Source organism: Argentina silus (genome assembly GCF_951799395.1).
Source record: "Argentina silus genome assembly, chromosome: 17".
Classification (NCBI taxonomy): Eukaryota; Metazoa; Chordata; class Actinopteri; order Argentiniformes; family Argentinidae; genus Argentina; species Argentina silus.
The window spans coordinates 10,827,871-10,844,328 of record NC_139671.1 but is presented as its reverse complement, the minus strand read 5'-3'; the positions used below and the strand labels follow the sequence as shown (position 1 = coordinate 10,844,328).

The window sequence follows — 16,458 nt, the reverse complement described above, 5'->3', positions numbered from 1 at the left end:
GTTGACAGCTGTCAAAACCAATCCTCACTCCTTGAGCAAGAATCCGTCAGTGCGATTCGTCTAACTTGAGACTGACGTATTAGAGCGGGTGAATAAAACCACTGTGCAGCTCTCATTCTGCGCTCTACACAGTATGGCCGGCGATATTAGCTAGCACTCGCTCTACAGTATTCTCTGTAAAAGGGAAGACGGTAAAACCAAGAAATTACACCTGGATTGCTAAAGGACTATACTTAGTAAATTATAACGATCAAGCAAGGACTAATTAAGTAGAAAACGTAACCAACGTTTAATTTCTGTGGTTGGTGTCTGTTGTCTCACGATGGAAGAGAACGGTGCACACTTCTTCGAGGGAACCGAGAAGCTGTTGGAGGTGTGGTTCTCTCGGCAAGATGAGACCAAAGGAACGGGGGACCTCCGCACCATCCCAAGGTTTGTGTTTGATGTGAAGACTCGATGAATACCGTATTGATTAATTATCGTGGCCTGCAACTACCTGTCATTTCAGCTAGCTGAGTAGCTAGCCACTGCTCTTAGGCAATAGTTCATATGTTGAAGACTGGATAGTTAACACATTGTTGACTAGACTTCTTTCTCTGACAAGTCAAGTGACGAGCTCAGTCGGCTCGCTAAACCACCTCAGCATCCTTCACTCACGGGCTCGTCGCGTGGTCCCTAATCTGACCCCCCCATTAGAACACGTAGCTCAGGCTAGCCAGCTAGCGAACGTCGTCATTCAGAATGAATTACCATCCCCCACTTCGACCACTGGCACTTGCTTGCTATTAGCTAGCTGAGTCATTCGTTCATTCATTCTCAATCCGTGTTTAGCTCACCTGTGTGGTTGCTCGCAGACTGTCAGTATTCAGACAACTGTCAAGCTCTAGCCCAACATTTACATTAAATCTGTTCTCAAACTAAAAAATGTGTCCAGATATTTGGCCCGTAATGTAATTTCAGGTTGCTGCCTAGAAAACTGTTATGCTTGAGAGAATACTAGGGCCTGCTGCTGAGATGAGGCAGGAGGTGGACCATTCTAGCTTGACTGCTCGCGGGTTTTTAGTGTACTGCGCATGGTGTTTCTATGTATCCATGCTAACTGGCTAATGAACATGTTGCCTACGGATTTGACTGTATAAGCACTTTATAAATGACCGTAGTCAGTATAGCTCGCTTACTACTCATATCTACAATGTAAACTCTGAAGTTGTAGCTAGGTAGCTGACGTGTTGCTGTTGTAGACATTTTCCACATTTGTTCGTCTGCGTCACGCACGAGGGCCCTTGCTAGTGGCATGTGGTTCTAGCGTGCCCCGTGTTCGCCGAGCGGTCGGTTGTCTTTTCTACGATACGCCGCATTGACAGTCGTGGACTTGCAAGATTTACAACATCTGCAGTGCAGAATGAACCACCACACCACTAGCAGAATCAACTGTCAATCAAGTGATCGTCCGTAATACTTGAGGTTACTATCCAAAATGTGATCAAGTAGCTAACTATATGGAGGCCATATAAAAAGTAATCAGTCGGGCTCAATGAATTAACAATAAACTACATGGAATCTTGAAGTAGCTGCTGATACTTACACAGATAACATGCTAATGTAATTGCAAGATAGGGAAGGAGGCTAGCAAAAACTCACGACCCTGGGGTTGATTGGAAACTGAAACATTGTAATGTCATTAATTTTCAAGCTGTCATGTTTTTCCCTCGAAGCTGACGTTATGATCACGTTCTGATTGCCCGGGGGAGTACTCGAAAGCGCAAGAAATTGTTACGCGAGTGCCTTGATTTGGCATCTTTTGTTGGTTAGGCTAGCTGATGGAACGCGTGTGTGCGGAAAAAACAACTTAACAACAGATTTAAGCGGGTTGTCTTAATTTTTACAAGAGCATTATTTACGTAGTCATGCCCTCCTAATTATTGGACTATTATAGACCCCGATGTGAACTAAGCTAGAACAAGCTAAAAGTGCTATGGTGACAAATCGTTAATGCCCCTTTCGGAAGGGGACCGTTTGGTGATAAACCTCAACATTTATGGCTAAGGACATGATGGGAACAGCTGGTTGACGAGAGTGTGGTCCCTAGTTTTCAGGTTTCCCTCCATGGGTCTCTTTCTGAAATGACCACTCCTCTCTTCCTTTTATTAAACTTGTTTGATTGCAAATGGCAATCGCATAGATTGGGACTGCTTCAGACGTGAAGCATTGATACATTTCAGTAGATTTGTTTAGATGAATGACTGATTAGCAGTCATCACTGTTCACCCCCCTCTCTGTGACAAGGTTCATGTCCACTCTTGCCAGCTCTAGGGAAAGCCTGAGTTTTCTGGTTGTTAACATAATCACCATAGCTGGGTTTAGAAAGTGTGTGGCCAACTGACTGAATGACTGAGTATTAATTTACAGCCAGGGAAGATTAATGGCTCAGAGACGGTGTTAGTGGATCAGGGGTGCTGGAAGCTTGCCAATGTCCAAATAAGTCCACAAGGGCATCTGATTCACAAATCTGGATTTCACACCCACCTCTGCCTCTTCTGACTGTTTTAGGTCTAAGGAGGTACTGATAGGAGCCTGCTAGAAAAGAACTGTGTTTTGGGCATCGCACCCACAGTCAGTTCCTCTTCATATGTTAACCGATAGTTTCCATGATCTAACACACGGTCCCTGGTGCCTATTGTCATTCATTCTGCAATATTTATCTTTGCTTCACCTCAGTCTATCTAGCCTGAGAAAGTTGACACCGTCGGTAACCAGAAATAGCTACAGTGTTCATTTCACATTGACATGTGAGCTGGCGCGAAAGTGTCCACTGACAGTCCCTTTGGCATGATGTTGCAAGAGTCTAATAAAAGGAATTCGGTCAGGAAATGTGTGTTCACCATTATCAGACCTGAACCCTGTAAATGATTTTTACATCGTCTTGTTGCCAACCTTGTTGCCAATACAAGGATTATATTTTTCTGTCAAAGTGGTAACCAATGTAATTTGGAGAAGCTACGGAAAGATCATTTGCAGTTGAACACATTAGGATGCCACCTTCTGTATGTTTGACCACTAAAATGTTAGATTTATTAGGCTAAAGGTTTTTGCTTTAGCCATAGCCACATTGACAGTAATTACTACATGAATGACCTCCAATGTTGTTTGTTGGTGTATAACTAACCGATGTGTCATCTACTTCACCCGCTGTTGCTTATAACCAACCAGGTGCCAGTCATTGAGTGCTGGATGCTCAATTCATACATTCCCCCCCACCAGTCTGAGATTGAGCACATTTGTCTAGTTTCATGGACCATTTAAAAGGCATGTAAATTCATGTAGCCGTGCCGATCCCGCCGAGTTGTGCAACGCACCTAGCAAATTCCCTATTGAGCGCTGTGCTCTTCAGTCTCTACCAGACTGCTCTATAATGGGCGCTCCACACGCGCTCACTCACTGAAGCTGCTCTTCCAAGGTTGTAGTGGGAATGTGACGCTGCCTCGACACTGCAGCTGTCCTTGAGTGGTGAATGCGGGGGGGGGGGAGGAGAGAAGAGAAGAGAAGAGTAGTCTGCTGCTCAATTGTTGAGCAGAAAGCTATAGTGTTTGCCAGAGAGAACCTCAGCACCAGCGTTCTGGCTGCACTATGCCAGGCTGCGAGTGCCAGGGCTCTGGACCAGTTTCAAAACCAAACCCTGAGTATACTGGGGATTTTCTGCCCATTGCACTTTCCTACTGCCAGCCTGAAACATTTCTTTGTTTGTCAAAAATGATACGGGAATTTGTTTAAACCATTGTGAAATTTAGTTTGTCACACACCCATGATTGGCTTCAGGTTCCAAATGACTTCTTTTATTTACTGACCAACCAAATTTTGTCGACCAATTGTTAATGTCCCATTATTTAGTTTTTCTTTAGTATAACATTGAGTGAGAATGTTGAAATAATGTTATTTATTTAGTGTCTTCTAGCAATGGAACTTGAATACCAGTAATTGCTTCTATTATGCTAAATGTAAACAAGCAAATCAAGGTTAATGGGGTTCCATTGTCCTAAACAAATGTTTTTGTCTTTCAGGTTTGAGTGGGACAAACTTCTAGAGAATGTGCATTGTTTGATCATTAGTGTGACAAAGACTGACAAGCAGGAAGCTTATATACTCAGGTGAGTTGTACTGACTGTACTGCATCCTTGCACCACTGTCACCTTGGCTCATCTCTTTCCCCTTTTCCGATCAGATTAGAGAGCAGGATTTAGACAGGTCTGCTCCAGTAAGCTGCATGGAAACTGGTCTCTCCCCTGGGGTTACAGGAGAGCTTTGGTTTCTCTCGGGCTCTATTCTGGAGGGCTAGTTGACCTGAGTCTTATCAGATGAGGCTGGGGAAAGTAAGCCATATAATCTACATCCCTGCTAGCCCACACAAGCAAAGGTTTCTAGGTATCACCCTCTGATAGTGAGCCAAGAGCCTGACACTTGTGTGACACCGTGTCCAGATACTAGACCATTAATCACCTAATCCTTATTACCAGTGCCCTTCCTACCACACCTCATTCCATGCATTTGATTTCGGCCTCCCCTGGGTGGGGATGGTGTTTGGATAGTGGGAGGTCTCCGTTCCGTCCGATCCACACCCGCAAGGGAATGAGTGCAGATTATTATGACGGTGGAGATTGAGGTAGGATCAACTGTCTAGCTGCTGCACTGAGATTAAGAGGGCTGAGTAGTTGAGGGGTGGGTCTGTTGATGTCACTATTGGCATGGGAACGGTCTGTGCTGAGTCAGGACAGACAGCCCTTGGGATGGACCTCTTTGCTCGGCTTTGCATAGAGCAGGGACGGTTGCGTTCAGCCGGGTGCAACGTTATAGAATCTTCACATGGAAATACATTGTGTAGAAAAACAAAGGAAAAGGAATGTAGTCATGTGGGTTTGGGTGCCAGTCTGGTTGTTGTAAACAACGATGTCGGTCCCACAAGTGTTGGCCAAGGCCCTTTGCCTGACTGCTTTAGAAAGTGTATGCTCGCTCAGACGGGACTAAGCTAAGCTGTTTACAGCATCTGGTAATTAGGTGTACCTTCTATAGAACTGGTGGCAGGCTAGCGGTCAGCAGGGGAATCCAGGTCAAGGCCCGTTGTCATCATCTGCCACGTCATGGTGTCTAAATGAGACAGGTTGCCATTGCTAAACGCTACAGCCGAAGCCCTTACAACCCGAGAGCCTTGCACATACCTTTTACCAGACTCAAAAATGTTCCCATGCTCATCATCTTATCATTTGTCTCCATTTGTCCCCTTTCTGCCCTCAGTGAGAGTAGCATGTTTGTCTCCAAGAGACGTTTCATTTTGAAGACATGTGGAACCACCCTCTTACTGCAAGCACTGATGCCTCTGCTGGAACTCGCCAGGGAGTACTGCGGCTTTGATGCCATCGAGGTTAGTATGACACACACAACCACGCATGTTCAATTGAACCAGAATGATTGTAATATTTGTAATATGTTACCTAAGCTTATGGTCATGTGCAGTGTTTGTCCTGTTTTTTTGTTTGAGAATGGTAGTGTGCTACTGCTCCTGGTAAAAGGTATGAAAAGGTCATCTAACCCAATCTCTTCAACGCCCACAGAATTTCTTCTATTCTCGCAAGAACTTCATGAAGCCCACCCATCAGGAGTTCCCTCATCGGAACTTCCAGGAGGAAGTGGAATTTCTCAGCCAGATTTTCCCAAGTAAGTAAATGTCTACCCTCAGTTTATTTCCCAAATTTTCCTGTTCAGTCACATGTTGCAAAGTGAACGGCTGTGAGAGTGACTGAACATGCCACTCCTTGAGGAGGATATGAGACATTGGTACATAAATTGAGAAAATTAAATGTTGCCCTCTTCTTTTCCAGATGGAGCAGCCTACTGCATGGGACGTTTGAATTCTGATTGCTGGTAAGATTATATGAAGACTTTTAATCAAAACAGTGTTCTATGAATGGTAACTGATGCTGAGGAGTGGGGATATTGCTGTTTGGAACTCCCATTTTTGCTTGTTGATTTGTCTAGAACTGGTGTCATGTTTTGTTTACCCCCAGGTACCTGTTTACTCTGGATTTGCCTGAGTTCTGGGAGAACAAGCATGCGGATCAGACGCTGGAAATTCTGATGAGTGACCTTGAGCCAGCAATTATGGACCAGTTCTACATGAAAGACGGTGTTTCTGCAAATGATGTCACTCGTGTAAGGATCACTAATTAACTAATGGCATCATTAGTACATAATCATTTTCTTAAGAGGGGTCACTCATGGGCGCTGTCAAGTACTGTAGTGGCTGCCCAGATCATGCTATCAGCACTGATAAATTGTCTTGATTCATTTCAGGAAAACATAAATCATACAATTAATAGTTCCTTGGATCAAGTTGGGGTTTTGTGGTTCATCTCATCTTAGTTTTTGCCGAGTTTTGTAGAGCACATCACTGATTACTCTATATTGAATACTTTTTTTTTTTCTATCCCTCTGTTTTTTCAGATGAGTGGAATTCGTGACCTGATACCAGGTTCTGTGATTGACGCCACAATGTTCAACCCTTGTGGATACTCAATGAATGGAATGAAGACTGACGTAAGTGGATCTTGCCAATGGTCTTAGTAGTCACTAAGTTTAATGCACTCGCCAGCTCTCCATTCACCTGAAAAGCACCTCTGAACATCTTGCTTCTGTTTGTCCCACAGGGATGTTACTGGACGATCCACATCACTCCAGAGCCAGAGTTCTCCTATGTCAGCTTCGAAACCAACCTCTCCCAGACATCCTACGATGATTTGATCAGGAAAGTAGTGGACGTCTTCAAGCCAGGAAAATTTGTGACTACGCTTTTTGTTAATCAGGTGGGTTGATATTCAAATGATGGTTACAAGTTCTTTGTTTATTCAAATTCTAAAGGTCAGGTTCTGATTGGACATGGAATCTTCAATATAAACAACCTTTTTTTGATTGTGTTTTTATCTTCTTCTTTTTTCTCCCGCAGAGCTCAAAATGTCGCAGTGTCTTTTCTTCCGCCCAGAAACTTGAGGGGTACAAGCGCCTCGACCGCCAGTTGGCCCAATTCAACGATTACAATTTTGTCTTTACCAGTTATGCCAAGAATCGTCAGCAGAACCAGCAGAGTTGATCATCAAGAATGAAAAAGAAGCGTAAAAAGAAAGGCGGTCGTGTGGGGCTCACCCCTTGCGGCCATGTTTCTTCCCTAGCAGAGGGGCCCCTTCCTCTCTGCTGCCATTGTTCAGGATCTCTTGGCTCTGAAGAAGAGCCCACGGGCCCTAGTTTAACCTCCAGTTTGAATTGTATGCATTGTTGTACCTATGACTTAGAACTCTTGCATGAAAGCTCTTTTCTCTGTTTAGATATTCTAGCTCACTCTTGCTGTGATCTTGAAGTGCATGTAGAGGAATTAAACACGCTCTGTTTGAGGCTGTCCACCCGTGCCCCGCGCACCCAGTGCAGCGGCCCTTTCCTGCAGGTCTCCCCCCTCATTCCCCACAGACAGGGCTTTCGTGCCCACTAGGCCAGGGCCCTGGCATGCTCAGATGAGTCTGCCTCTATTATGAGCTTACCGTTCCACTGTCCTAGTAAAAAAAATCGAAACCCCCACCATTCTCTCGCACTGATTTGCTGCTTAATTTGACCTGTTGCACGTGTGCATCATTTTTGTTTTTGACCTTTCTGAGTGCACTTTAAGAACACACAGTGTTTTATAGCTGACCCAAGCACACACCTTGGTATGAAAGAATAAGGCCAACCTTTTGTCTTTTTAAAGTCTAAATTAATTTGTGGTCTCATTGAGTTGATATCTGCAGTTGATATTCATGCCATAACATGTTGTCAAGTTAATGTCAGAAGATATTCCATTAATTCCATGTTTTAAAAATAATAATAATAATAATTGCCATACTTAATGTTAGTGTTGCACTACCAGCGGAATGGACCGAGGCTGAGGGGTCAACGTGATTTGGTTGCTCATGGCTGCAAACGGCACTGGAGCCAAAGGAATTCCTGCTTTGTGAGGTTTTGAAGCAGTGCTGTAATTGGGTCAGAATGCCTCTGTTCACTCAGCCATGCTTCTCCACCTCGACAATCATTTAGCCTTTGAATGTGTCTACAAATAGACTGGCTTTTCAGTTTTAGTCCCAGGCAACAGTATTCATATAGAGTAAGTCATTTAAGATGCACTGTACAGTTGCTGCTTCAGTGTTTGGAATGTGTAAATGTACACTTTTCCCCAGGCTCCTTTTACAGTATGCTGTACCAACAGGAAGCCTCTGGTACTTGAAATTCCCAGTTATTTATGCACTCTAAATGTATGCATTCATATTAATTGGATGAAAATAAAAATAGTTAACTGAATGTAGAGCAGCCATGTAAAAAGAAAAAAAAGAAGCTGTCCCAACTTGAATGTACAGGTCTCCCTAGACAGGAGTGTAGAATGTATACGACTCAAGGAGACCCGATCCCTTTAGGTAGCTGTGGTGTGGGTCAGAACAATGCCCTCTGCCGTCCAGCATGTCAGCCATTGTCCCCGGGCCCCAGCAGGTCTCCCCTGCACAAAGTGAGACTGTCAGCTGGCCCCAGAACCATGCTTGACAGAGTGGCTCTCCTAGCTGCACCGTGTGGCCCTGAATGGGAAATAATGAATCAGACACTTTGCTTAGTGCAGCGGTTGCCCAGCAAAGCATTTTTCTTTTTCTAAACAATATACATCCTCTCTCTCTTTCCCCCCCTATACAGACATCGGTAAGCACACAATAGAGGCCCACCAATCTGAGCATGCCAGGCTGATCCCGGATCATTCCACACATAACTGTTGCATAAACTGCCATTTTATTAATTTTATTGTGCGCAGACGTTTTGCAGTGAATTGGTCTAAAATGTGACTCCATTGCAGTTTTTTGGAGTACCATCAATGCCCTTTGTTCAGTGAGGGAAAGATCCTGTGACACTGTGGTGCATGTGACTACTAGTGCTGTATTGCTTGACAGTGTAGTGTGCTGCCATCTGTTCCTCGTGTAAGTAGATCAATGTGCTTCACCTTCCTCATGTTTTATCAGCTAAAAATGTAGATGAGACTAAGGCATCCTGATGATGTTTTATTGAACAGGTTGGGGACTCTTCCCCTTTTGGGATGGAATTATTTGTTTGTACTTTTCCTCCCTCTCAGTGCTCAAGGCAGGTCCTAATCTCTACAGTTGGTATACAGGTATGGTTTGTAATTTGATAACGGTTTTGATAGAATGTTGAGGATCATCATCTCCATTGGCTGCTCAGTGATGTTCATGATGCTTCCCCTGCCAGAGAATGCAGATTGATTTGAATTTGCTGACAGAGCTGGAGCGGATAGGAAACATTTGTTCTTTTTCTTTTCTTTTTTTCTAACTGCATTTAAGACTGCAGTCATGACCTGCCTTCAGCACTGAGGATTCTATCCTGGGCTTTTCCACCAAAATGTTGAGAATGAAGAAAACACCAAGCTGTTTCAGAAGGCTCATGTAACACTGAAGTATGTGGATCACTTGATGGCAGAAAAAATTGGGCTTCCTAAAACGAATGTAACAAGTGGACCAGTAGGATGAATTGTGCTTTTCATGTTAGGACCATAGGCAAAGTTGACAATTGGAATGGCTTCCCTCCATGTCTGTTGTGGCTTTTGGAGTGGTTTCTTATTTTTTCCTGAGGACCAACCTTTGCTTAGTGTCCTCACCTGAAATGTTATGACTCAGATGCCTGTGGTGATCTGCCTTCTCAGTGTTATAGGAGCTGAAGTAAACATTACATTTGCACCAGCACTGCTCACAAACAGGTAACTAATGGCAACTGTTTTTGGATTGTCATATTTAGACTTGAACATCTGAGTAGTGGGTAGTCCTGTTGTTGGTTTGGAACATTACTTTTTTATTATTATTTTTTTAGTATATATATTATAAACTCAAATGCATTTTTTGCAGTTTAATGGTAAGATTTTTACAAAACATTTTTGTAAGGAATGCATTTTTGCCGGACCAATCATATTTTTTGTTCTTTATTTGTCCAACCGTTTTGTTGTAAAACCAGTGTTCCAAACATCTTTGTTCTGAAGTTAATGGGTGACCTTTGGAAGCAAATTAGATCATGTATTTTGTTCTGACCTTACTCTTGAATCTCAAAGGGGTTCCAGAGAAGGGAAAGTCCAAGCCCCCCCTAATGTGAGAGCGGGTGCAATTGCAGGATATATCAGGATGTACTGAAGGGAAACTTTGCTGTTCTAATTCTTTTGCTATTCTTTGGATTGTCAAGATGTGCTAAATATATCTGTACTATGAGCTTGATGCTTTAATAAAAAAGATTGCTCTTTCCTCTGTGTGATTTTGTGTGACTACCTGCCATGGGTGCAACATGTCACCAAGTGAGTGCTGTAGTTAATTATCCACAGTGTCTTTATAACAAACCGCTGAACTGGAGAGAATCCAATCCACCCAGTGTAAATATTGTCTCAGTGAATGGAGACAGATAAGGAGTATGCTACTACAATCAACTATACGTGTAACTGATAGTCCTGGTAAAAAGTGCTCTCTGGTGTGCCTAACATCCCCTCTAAGCATTTAAACATTCATCATTCAAGAATGCCTCAAATTGATACAGCAAATTTCATTAAAGCATTAGAAGTTCTTACAGTGATGCTGCGCTACTGATGTTTTTGAAAATGAAAATGGTGGGTGAGAGACTAATCTAACCAAGGAGTGGTTTGACAATATAACTGATAAGAGATTTCACGTTTGACAACATGCTTGTGGCATTGACTGAAAAAATAATTATCTTGTTTAGTTTCAGATAAGCCATTCCACTACCATTCAATCAGTTGACTTTATTGCCTCAAATTGTGTCAGGAGTCAGGCCTTACATATGCTGTACAAATTCTTTTTTTCAAGCCTAAAAATCTGAGAAACTACCAGAATAGGAAATTTGCATTACATGTTTCATGCATCATTGTTTTAGTTGAGTATGTCATAGGGTCCCTGCTATGACATACTCAACTAAAACACTATATAAACTACTACACATGTTGCTTTATAATACTGTATGGTCAAAGATTTTCAATAAATACTATTTTATATTGATATTTTATACTATATATTTTTTTTTATTTTGTATTGTGCAGTATCATTAAGTAATGTATTGGCAAATAGGTAGATGGACAATTAAAGGTTGTTGCTGTTTTACCTTTCATGAGAGACAGTGGACAGGACACATTCATTTGTTGGATTATTGCTGATTATTCCACTATAATGTATATGGCAAGGGTATAACCAAAATATGGCAATGCTGTGTGATACGGTGACCTGATGATAAAATATAAAGGTACACTGTGTCAACTCATGTAGATTTATTGCAGACAAAGGCCATGGACCCATGGAAAGTCGGCTGAGGACATCTACTGGTCAAAATGTGCAACTACAATATTGCCTTGTAAAAGGCTTTCCAATTTTCTTTACTTTTTCCACTTAATATACTACATACTAACGTAGTATATCGGCCTACTTTATAAATGAGACACTATTAAGAAAATTGTGTGTGGGTACCAGAAAATAGACTGCAGCAAGTAGGGAACTACCATTATGATTGTAGCTGAAGACGCACAGTTATGCAATACATGATGTTATTAATATGATGACCAAAAGATAAATGTTATTGTTAATACTTAAATAACGGATGTGACGTATATGTACCTGCGACCAGAGTGTTATCACTCTGCCAGCGACGGATACTGTCTTCCGCTGCTAGATTCACGTGGAGAAATTCCAGAGCAAGTAGCAGAACACACGAGTAGCTACAGCCGCCGAAATGACACAACTGGATGGAGTAGTGTAAGTTTTATGTTTTTATGGATTTTGGCAACCAATGTACTTAATCCTGAATGCGGTCAACGACTATAAACTAAAACCTGCGAACTACTAAGTATAGTTTCCTACTAGCAACCTCAGTTGCTAACTGTTAGCTGTCTAGGCTAGTTCCCGCAGCATGGCACAAGTGCCACTGACACTTAAAGCCACTATCAGTGATATTTTCAGACAATGAAACATACCCATTATGTGATGAATATGACTTATAATCACTACTGTCTGTGAGAGTAGAACAACTGTAGGCCTACCTCATCCAAAGCAATAAGCACCGAATACTCATTGTTTAGGTTTTTATGGTCATAGGATACTTTGTAAACAAATGGCATACAGTTGATAATGCTGCTCTCATGTAATGTCATTCCTTAAGCACAACAGATGTCATCAGAAACTAAGTGGTAATTGCAAGTGAAAAAGCCTTTGCTCCATGATGTTGTTGCTTTGTTGGTGGCCCTGCATGCAGACATCACTGATTGTTTTCCATGGCTGAAGTGTCTTCTTTATAAATGACTGTCTCTGCAGAAAACCTAAGACGAAGCGTGCCAAGCGCTTCCTGGACCACAGAGCACCCAAGCTTACAGAGAACCTAAAGAACGCCATGATCATGAAAGGGGGTAATGCCAATATGACTGTCACTCAAGCCTTAAAGGATATTGTAAGTGTTGTAAACCTTGTTCCTCAACTCAAAGTATGCATGTACTCGATAACTATGAGTAGTTGTTTTTACTTAATCTGTGTGCCTGTTTTCCTCCAGTATGCCTTAAAGAAACCGAATGCTGTCCTGTACAAAAAGTAAGTGTGATATGAATTGTAACTTGTGTATAACTACAATTAAAACAAACCCAGCCTAACGTTTAATTTTACCCCCACAGTTGATGATAGCTGTGCAATACTAAATTGGGTGTAATGCCAAGTGAATGTTCTGGATATAGTCACAAAGAATATGGCAACTATGGTCTTTTAGTTGTTAATGTAATTGTACTTCAGTTCTTAATGGTACTTGAGTAACATGCATGTGTTTACCCTGTGTGTAAACTAAAGGTTGGCTTTCTTTTTTCAGGAAAAATATAACTAGGCCATTTGAAGATTCTACGTCATTGGTCAGTTAAAAAGAGACATTGCACAACCTAATTTTTCCATGACAACTGATTTGTTTAAGTACTAATTTTAGTATGTGCACCCAAGTGTTTGAAGTACTAGTCTGTGCAGTATTGTCAGTATTGTAATGTTTTTTATTTTTTTTATTTTCAGCACTCAAATACCATAATTGAACCCCCTAATGTATATATTTTCTTCACAGGAGTTCTTCTCTAAGAAAACGGATTGCTCACTGTTTTTATTCGGCTCACACAATAAAAAGCGGCCAAACAATCTCATATTTGGTAAACATTTATTTACATGTATTTATTCAACAAGAGATGCACGTTGACCTGCAATAGAGGGCCGGAACTTCTTCTTTTTTAATGGTTTTGTGATCTTTTACAGGTCGTCTGTTTGATTTTCATGTGCTGGACATGATTGAGCTTGGAATTGAGAAATATGCCTCTCTGAGTGAAATCAAGGTATTTACATTTTCTAAGATGACATGTCATCTAGGGTGCATGATAATACCACTGATGAAGAAATACGTTCACCTAACAGGCACACTTGGTATGGGATTAAGAAAAATCGACAGTGTTCCTCATTTAATCCTCCTCTTCCTCTCCATTTGTTCTGTTTTCGTTGAATTGCAGAGCAGCAAATGTCCTGAAGGGACCAAACCTATGCTGGTGTTCGCAGGGGAGGCTTTTGAATCAGACAGTGAGCACAAACGTCTAAAGAATGTCTTAACAGGTACAACTTCACGTGTATGAGCCCAAGAGGAACTCATTGTCATCCTAAATATCATTAGGTCCATTTTAGCGTTACAAGATATTTCCTTAGTTACAATGCAATTACTGTGATGAAAGTTTCACAGTAAAAAAAAACAAAACGTTTTTTTGATGGTTAATGAGTTCTGATTCTACTCTGTTTGATTTATCCTACAGACTTCTTCAGAGGTCCTGCTGTGCCTGCAGTTCGTCTGGCTGGTTTGGAGCATGTTCTGCACTTCACTGCTCTGGAGGGGAAAATCTACATGCGCAGTTACAGGTATGTCTGGCTGCTGGGCCATCTACCACAGCCTATAATCATTCTCTATAGGTTATGGGGAAATGATATCTGCATATACCTTATTGACTGCTGCCTGTCTTTCTCACTCCTGAAATATGACATTATCTAAACTTGCTCTTTGTCTCACCCAGATCTCTGCTGAAGAAGTCTGGATGTCGGACACCAAGGATTGAGCTGGAGGAGATAGGGCCATCCTTTGACTTTGTTCTAAGAAGAACACATATCGCATCAGATGACCTATACAAGACAGCAAACAGACAGCCCAAGACTAGCTTGAAGGTAGCAAATATGTCTAGTTACAGCCAACATCTTTCAAAAAGCATTGCTTATCCTATCTTTGTGGTGCAGAATGGCCAGAGAATTTTGCATGTTCCTTATGCTGCTATTTCTCTGTTTTTACAGCCCAAGAAGAAGAAGAACATATCCCACGATGCCTTCGGTACCAAGTTTGGACGGCTGCACATGCAGAAACAGGATCTGACAAAGCTACAGACACGTAAGATGAAAGGCCTGAGGAAGAGGAGGGGTCCAGCCCCAGCTGAAGAGGGACCGGCCCCGAAAATAGAGAAAGTAGATGAGTGAAGTTTCACTCACTTTCCAGGACATTATGAAAGAGTGCTCACATCTTGTCCTCAGATGAACTGTGGATTTTCATTGTTAACAATTGCCCTGGTGTTTGCCAACATGTTTTGGTCAAGTCAACTGTTTCCAAGGTGATGTGGGGGTATGTGTCCAATATGATATGCTGTCAAAAGACAAATGTGTTTTGTTAATTCATACAAACTCTTGTTGATAACATGTCTAGAATTGTTCTGTGTGGAGGGCGAGTGCTTAGGTTTGTATGTAAACACATAATGTTATTTACGTATATATCTAAGTATATATCTTGTGGAACCTTCCTTTCAATTATTAAATTTCATTTGTACATGTCTTCTGCTTTGTTCTTGTCACATGCTCATTTATATTGTCTGTTACAGTCACATATGGATGGTAAAAGTCGTTAGTAAAATGCTCATTTAAGACACAGTTGGCCCTACACAAATTTGTGATGGATGGACCATCAGAAAAGCTTTCTTAACATTCAGCAGGAGTTCTCTGCCCATAGCCTGGTTCTTAACAGGTATAATGAACCCTGATTGCGCCCGTGATATCACCACTTGTGATTGGTCAGAGCTGGACATGGTTACCTGTTACAAGTGTCACAAAGTGCCTGAAATGAAGTCCAAAACAATTCATGCAATTCCCTAGCCCTAATCTCACCACTAATTTGCTATCTGGCATCTCATGTTTGAATCACAACAATGTTCATAAAGTATCTATTCACAAGTGAAACTATTGATCATCTTCACAAATACTTGATATTTGACATGCATGCAAACTTTGCATGACATGCATGCAGACATGTGCTTTTTCATTCTGCCGTCAAGAGTCATTATTGCACTCTATAGTAATCTGTTCACTGGCCTTTATTACGAACTAGGCGCAAAATCCATGCGACCATGCTCATTTACAAAACCATTTTAGGTCGAACTCCCCTATACATGAGAATCCTACATAGCTCCGCCTCTACTTGCAACACCAGATCTGCCGGTGACTCGATTTTTGTTTTGCCTTCTATTGTCAGCCCAAGGAAATGAGGATAATATCCTGCAGATGAAGATAAAATAGAATTGGGGTGTATGTATTTAGAGCTGTCAGTTGATGGAAACGTACAAACATTTTTCCTATTAATTGGTTAATCTATTGATTAATCTGACGTTTTTCCGCCTTATTTTCACTTTGCAATTTAGGTGATCAGAGATTTTCTAAACATTTCTAGACAAGAACCCACAGTGGTGCCTAAACAATGAGTAGGGGGAGTCAGGGCATTTTACAAGTTCCTTGATACAACACTTGGCTACAAATCACTTACTCTATCTTAAGCTTCTTGAGCCTTGGTCTAATATACAGTATAAACTGCATATTAGAGCTGTCAGTCGATTAAACGAATAAATGTATACATGTTTTCCTATTGATTCATCTAATTTGATGTGGAAATTATATTTTTTGTTCACCTGGGAATGTAGGTAGTCAGCGATTTTCTATGTATTTTTAGACACGAAACCTAAAGTGGTGCGTGAGTGGGGGAGTAAAACGGCACATTATAAATTAACAATGAAATGATGGACTCCACATTAAAGGTGCGAATTGCCATTCCCATTCCCATAGATTATGACAAAAGGGTGCTAATTGCTTGAATCGCGCCTCTTTGACATTTACATTTATGGCATTCAGCATACTCCTTATTAACACTCGTCTATGTCACTCACTCTTTCACTTCCTGACCTGATATATAAAATGAAAATTAATTTGTCAAAAATGTGTTGCCAACTAAAGCATTAGTTGATTAATTTATTCATTTGTACAGCCCTTATAT

The 16,458-nt window shown here is 41.5% G+C and overlaps 2 protein-coding genes across 2 annotated transcripts; both read left to right on the top strand.

Annotated features, from left to right (window-relative positions):
- Positions 1 to 133: 133 nt before the first annotated feature.
- amd1 (adenosylmethionine decarboxylase 1) lies at positions 134 to 10,348 on the top strand. Its single transcript, XM_083689062.1, has 9 exons — positions 134 to 432; positions 4,059 to 4,145; positions 5,287 to 5,413; positions 5,604 to 5,706; positions 5,871 to 5,913; positions 6,057 to 6,201; positions 6,493 to 6,585; positions 6,696 to 6,851; positions 6,992 to 10,348. Exons 1-9 carry the CDS (start codon positions 323 to 325, stop codon positions 7,133 to 7,135), a joined length of 1,008 nt encoding a protein of 335 aa, XP_083545188.1. The 5' UTR covers positions 134 to 322; the 3' UTR covers positions 7,136 to 10,348.
- A 1,422-nt stretch (positions 10,349 to 11,770) lies between these two features.
- On the top strand, positions 11,771 to 14,972 carry rpf2 (ribosome production factor 2 homolog). The gene is made up of 10 exons (XM_083688524.1): positions 11,771 to 11,858; positions 12,414 to 12,546; positions 12,646 to 12,683; positions 12,952 to 12,991; positions 13,192 to 13,273; positions 13,377 to 13,453; positions 13,625 to 13,724; positions 13,919 to 14,021; positions 14,174 to 14,321; positions 14,445 to 14,972. The coding sequence occupies exons 1-10, from the start codon at positions 11,836 to 11,838 to the stop codon at positions 14,622 to 14,624; spliced, it is 924 nt and encodes a 307-aa protein (XP_083544650.1). The 5' UTR covers positions 11,771 to 11,835; the 3' UTR covers positions 14,625 to 14,972.
- Positions 14,973 to 16,458: the final 1,486 nt, after the last annotated feature.

Bases quoted from the DNA above. Each gene is read 5' to 3' on its own strand.
- amd1 (XM_083689062.1), top strand. From the start codon at position 323: ATGGAAGAGAACGGTGCACACTTCTTCGAGGGAACCGAGAAGCTGTTG. The intron at 433-4,058 runs GTTTGTGTTTGA...TTTGTCTTTCAG, and splicing joins GACCTCCGCACCATCCCAAG to GTTTGAGTGGGACAAACTTC. The intron at 5,914-6,056 runs GTAAGATTATAT...GTTTACCCCCAG, and splicing joins CGTTTGAATTCTGATTGCTG to GTACCTGTTTACTCTGGATT.
- rpf2 (XM_083688524.1), top strand. From the start codon at position 11,836: ATGACACAACTGGATGGAGTAGT. The intron at 12,547-12,645 runs GTAAGTGTTGTA...GTTTTCCTCCAG, and splicing joins CTCAAGCCTTAAAGGATATT to TATGCCTTAAAGAAACCGAA. The intron at 13,725-13,918 runs GTACAACTTCAC...TTTATCCTACAG, and splicing joins TCTAAAGAATGTCTTAACAG to ACTTCTTCAGAGGTCCTGCT.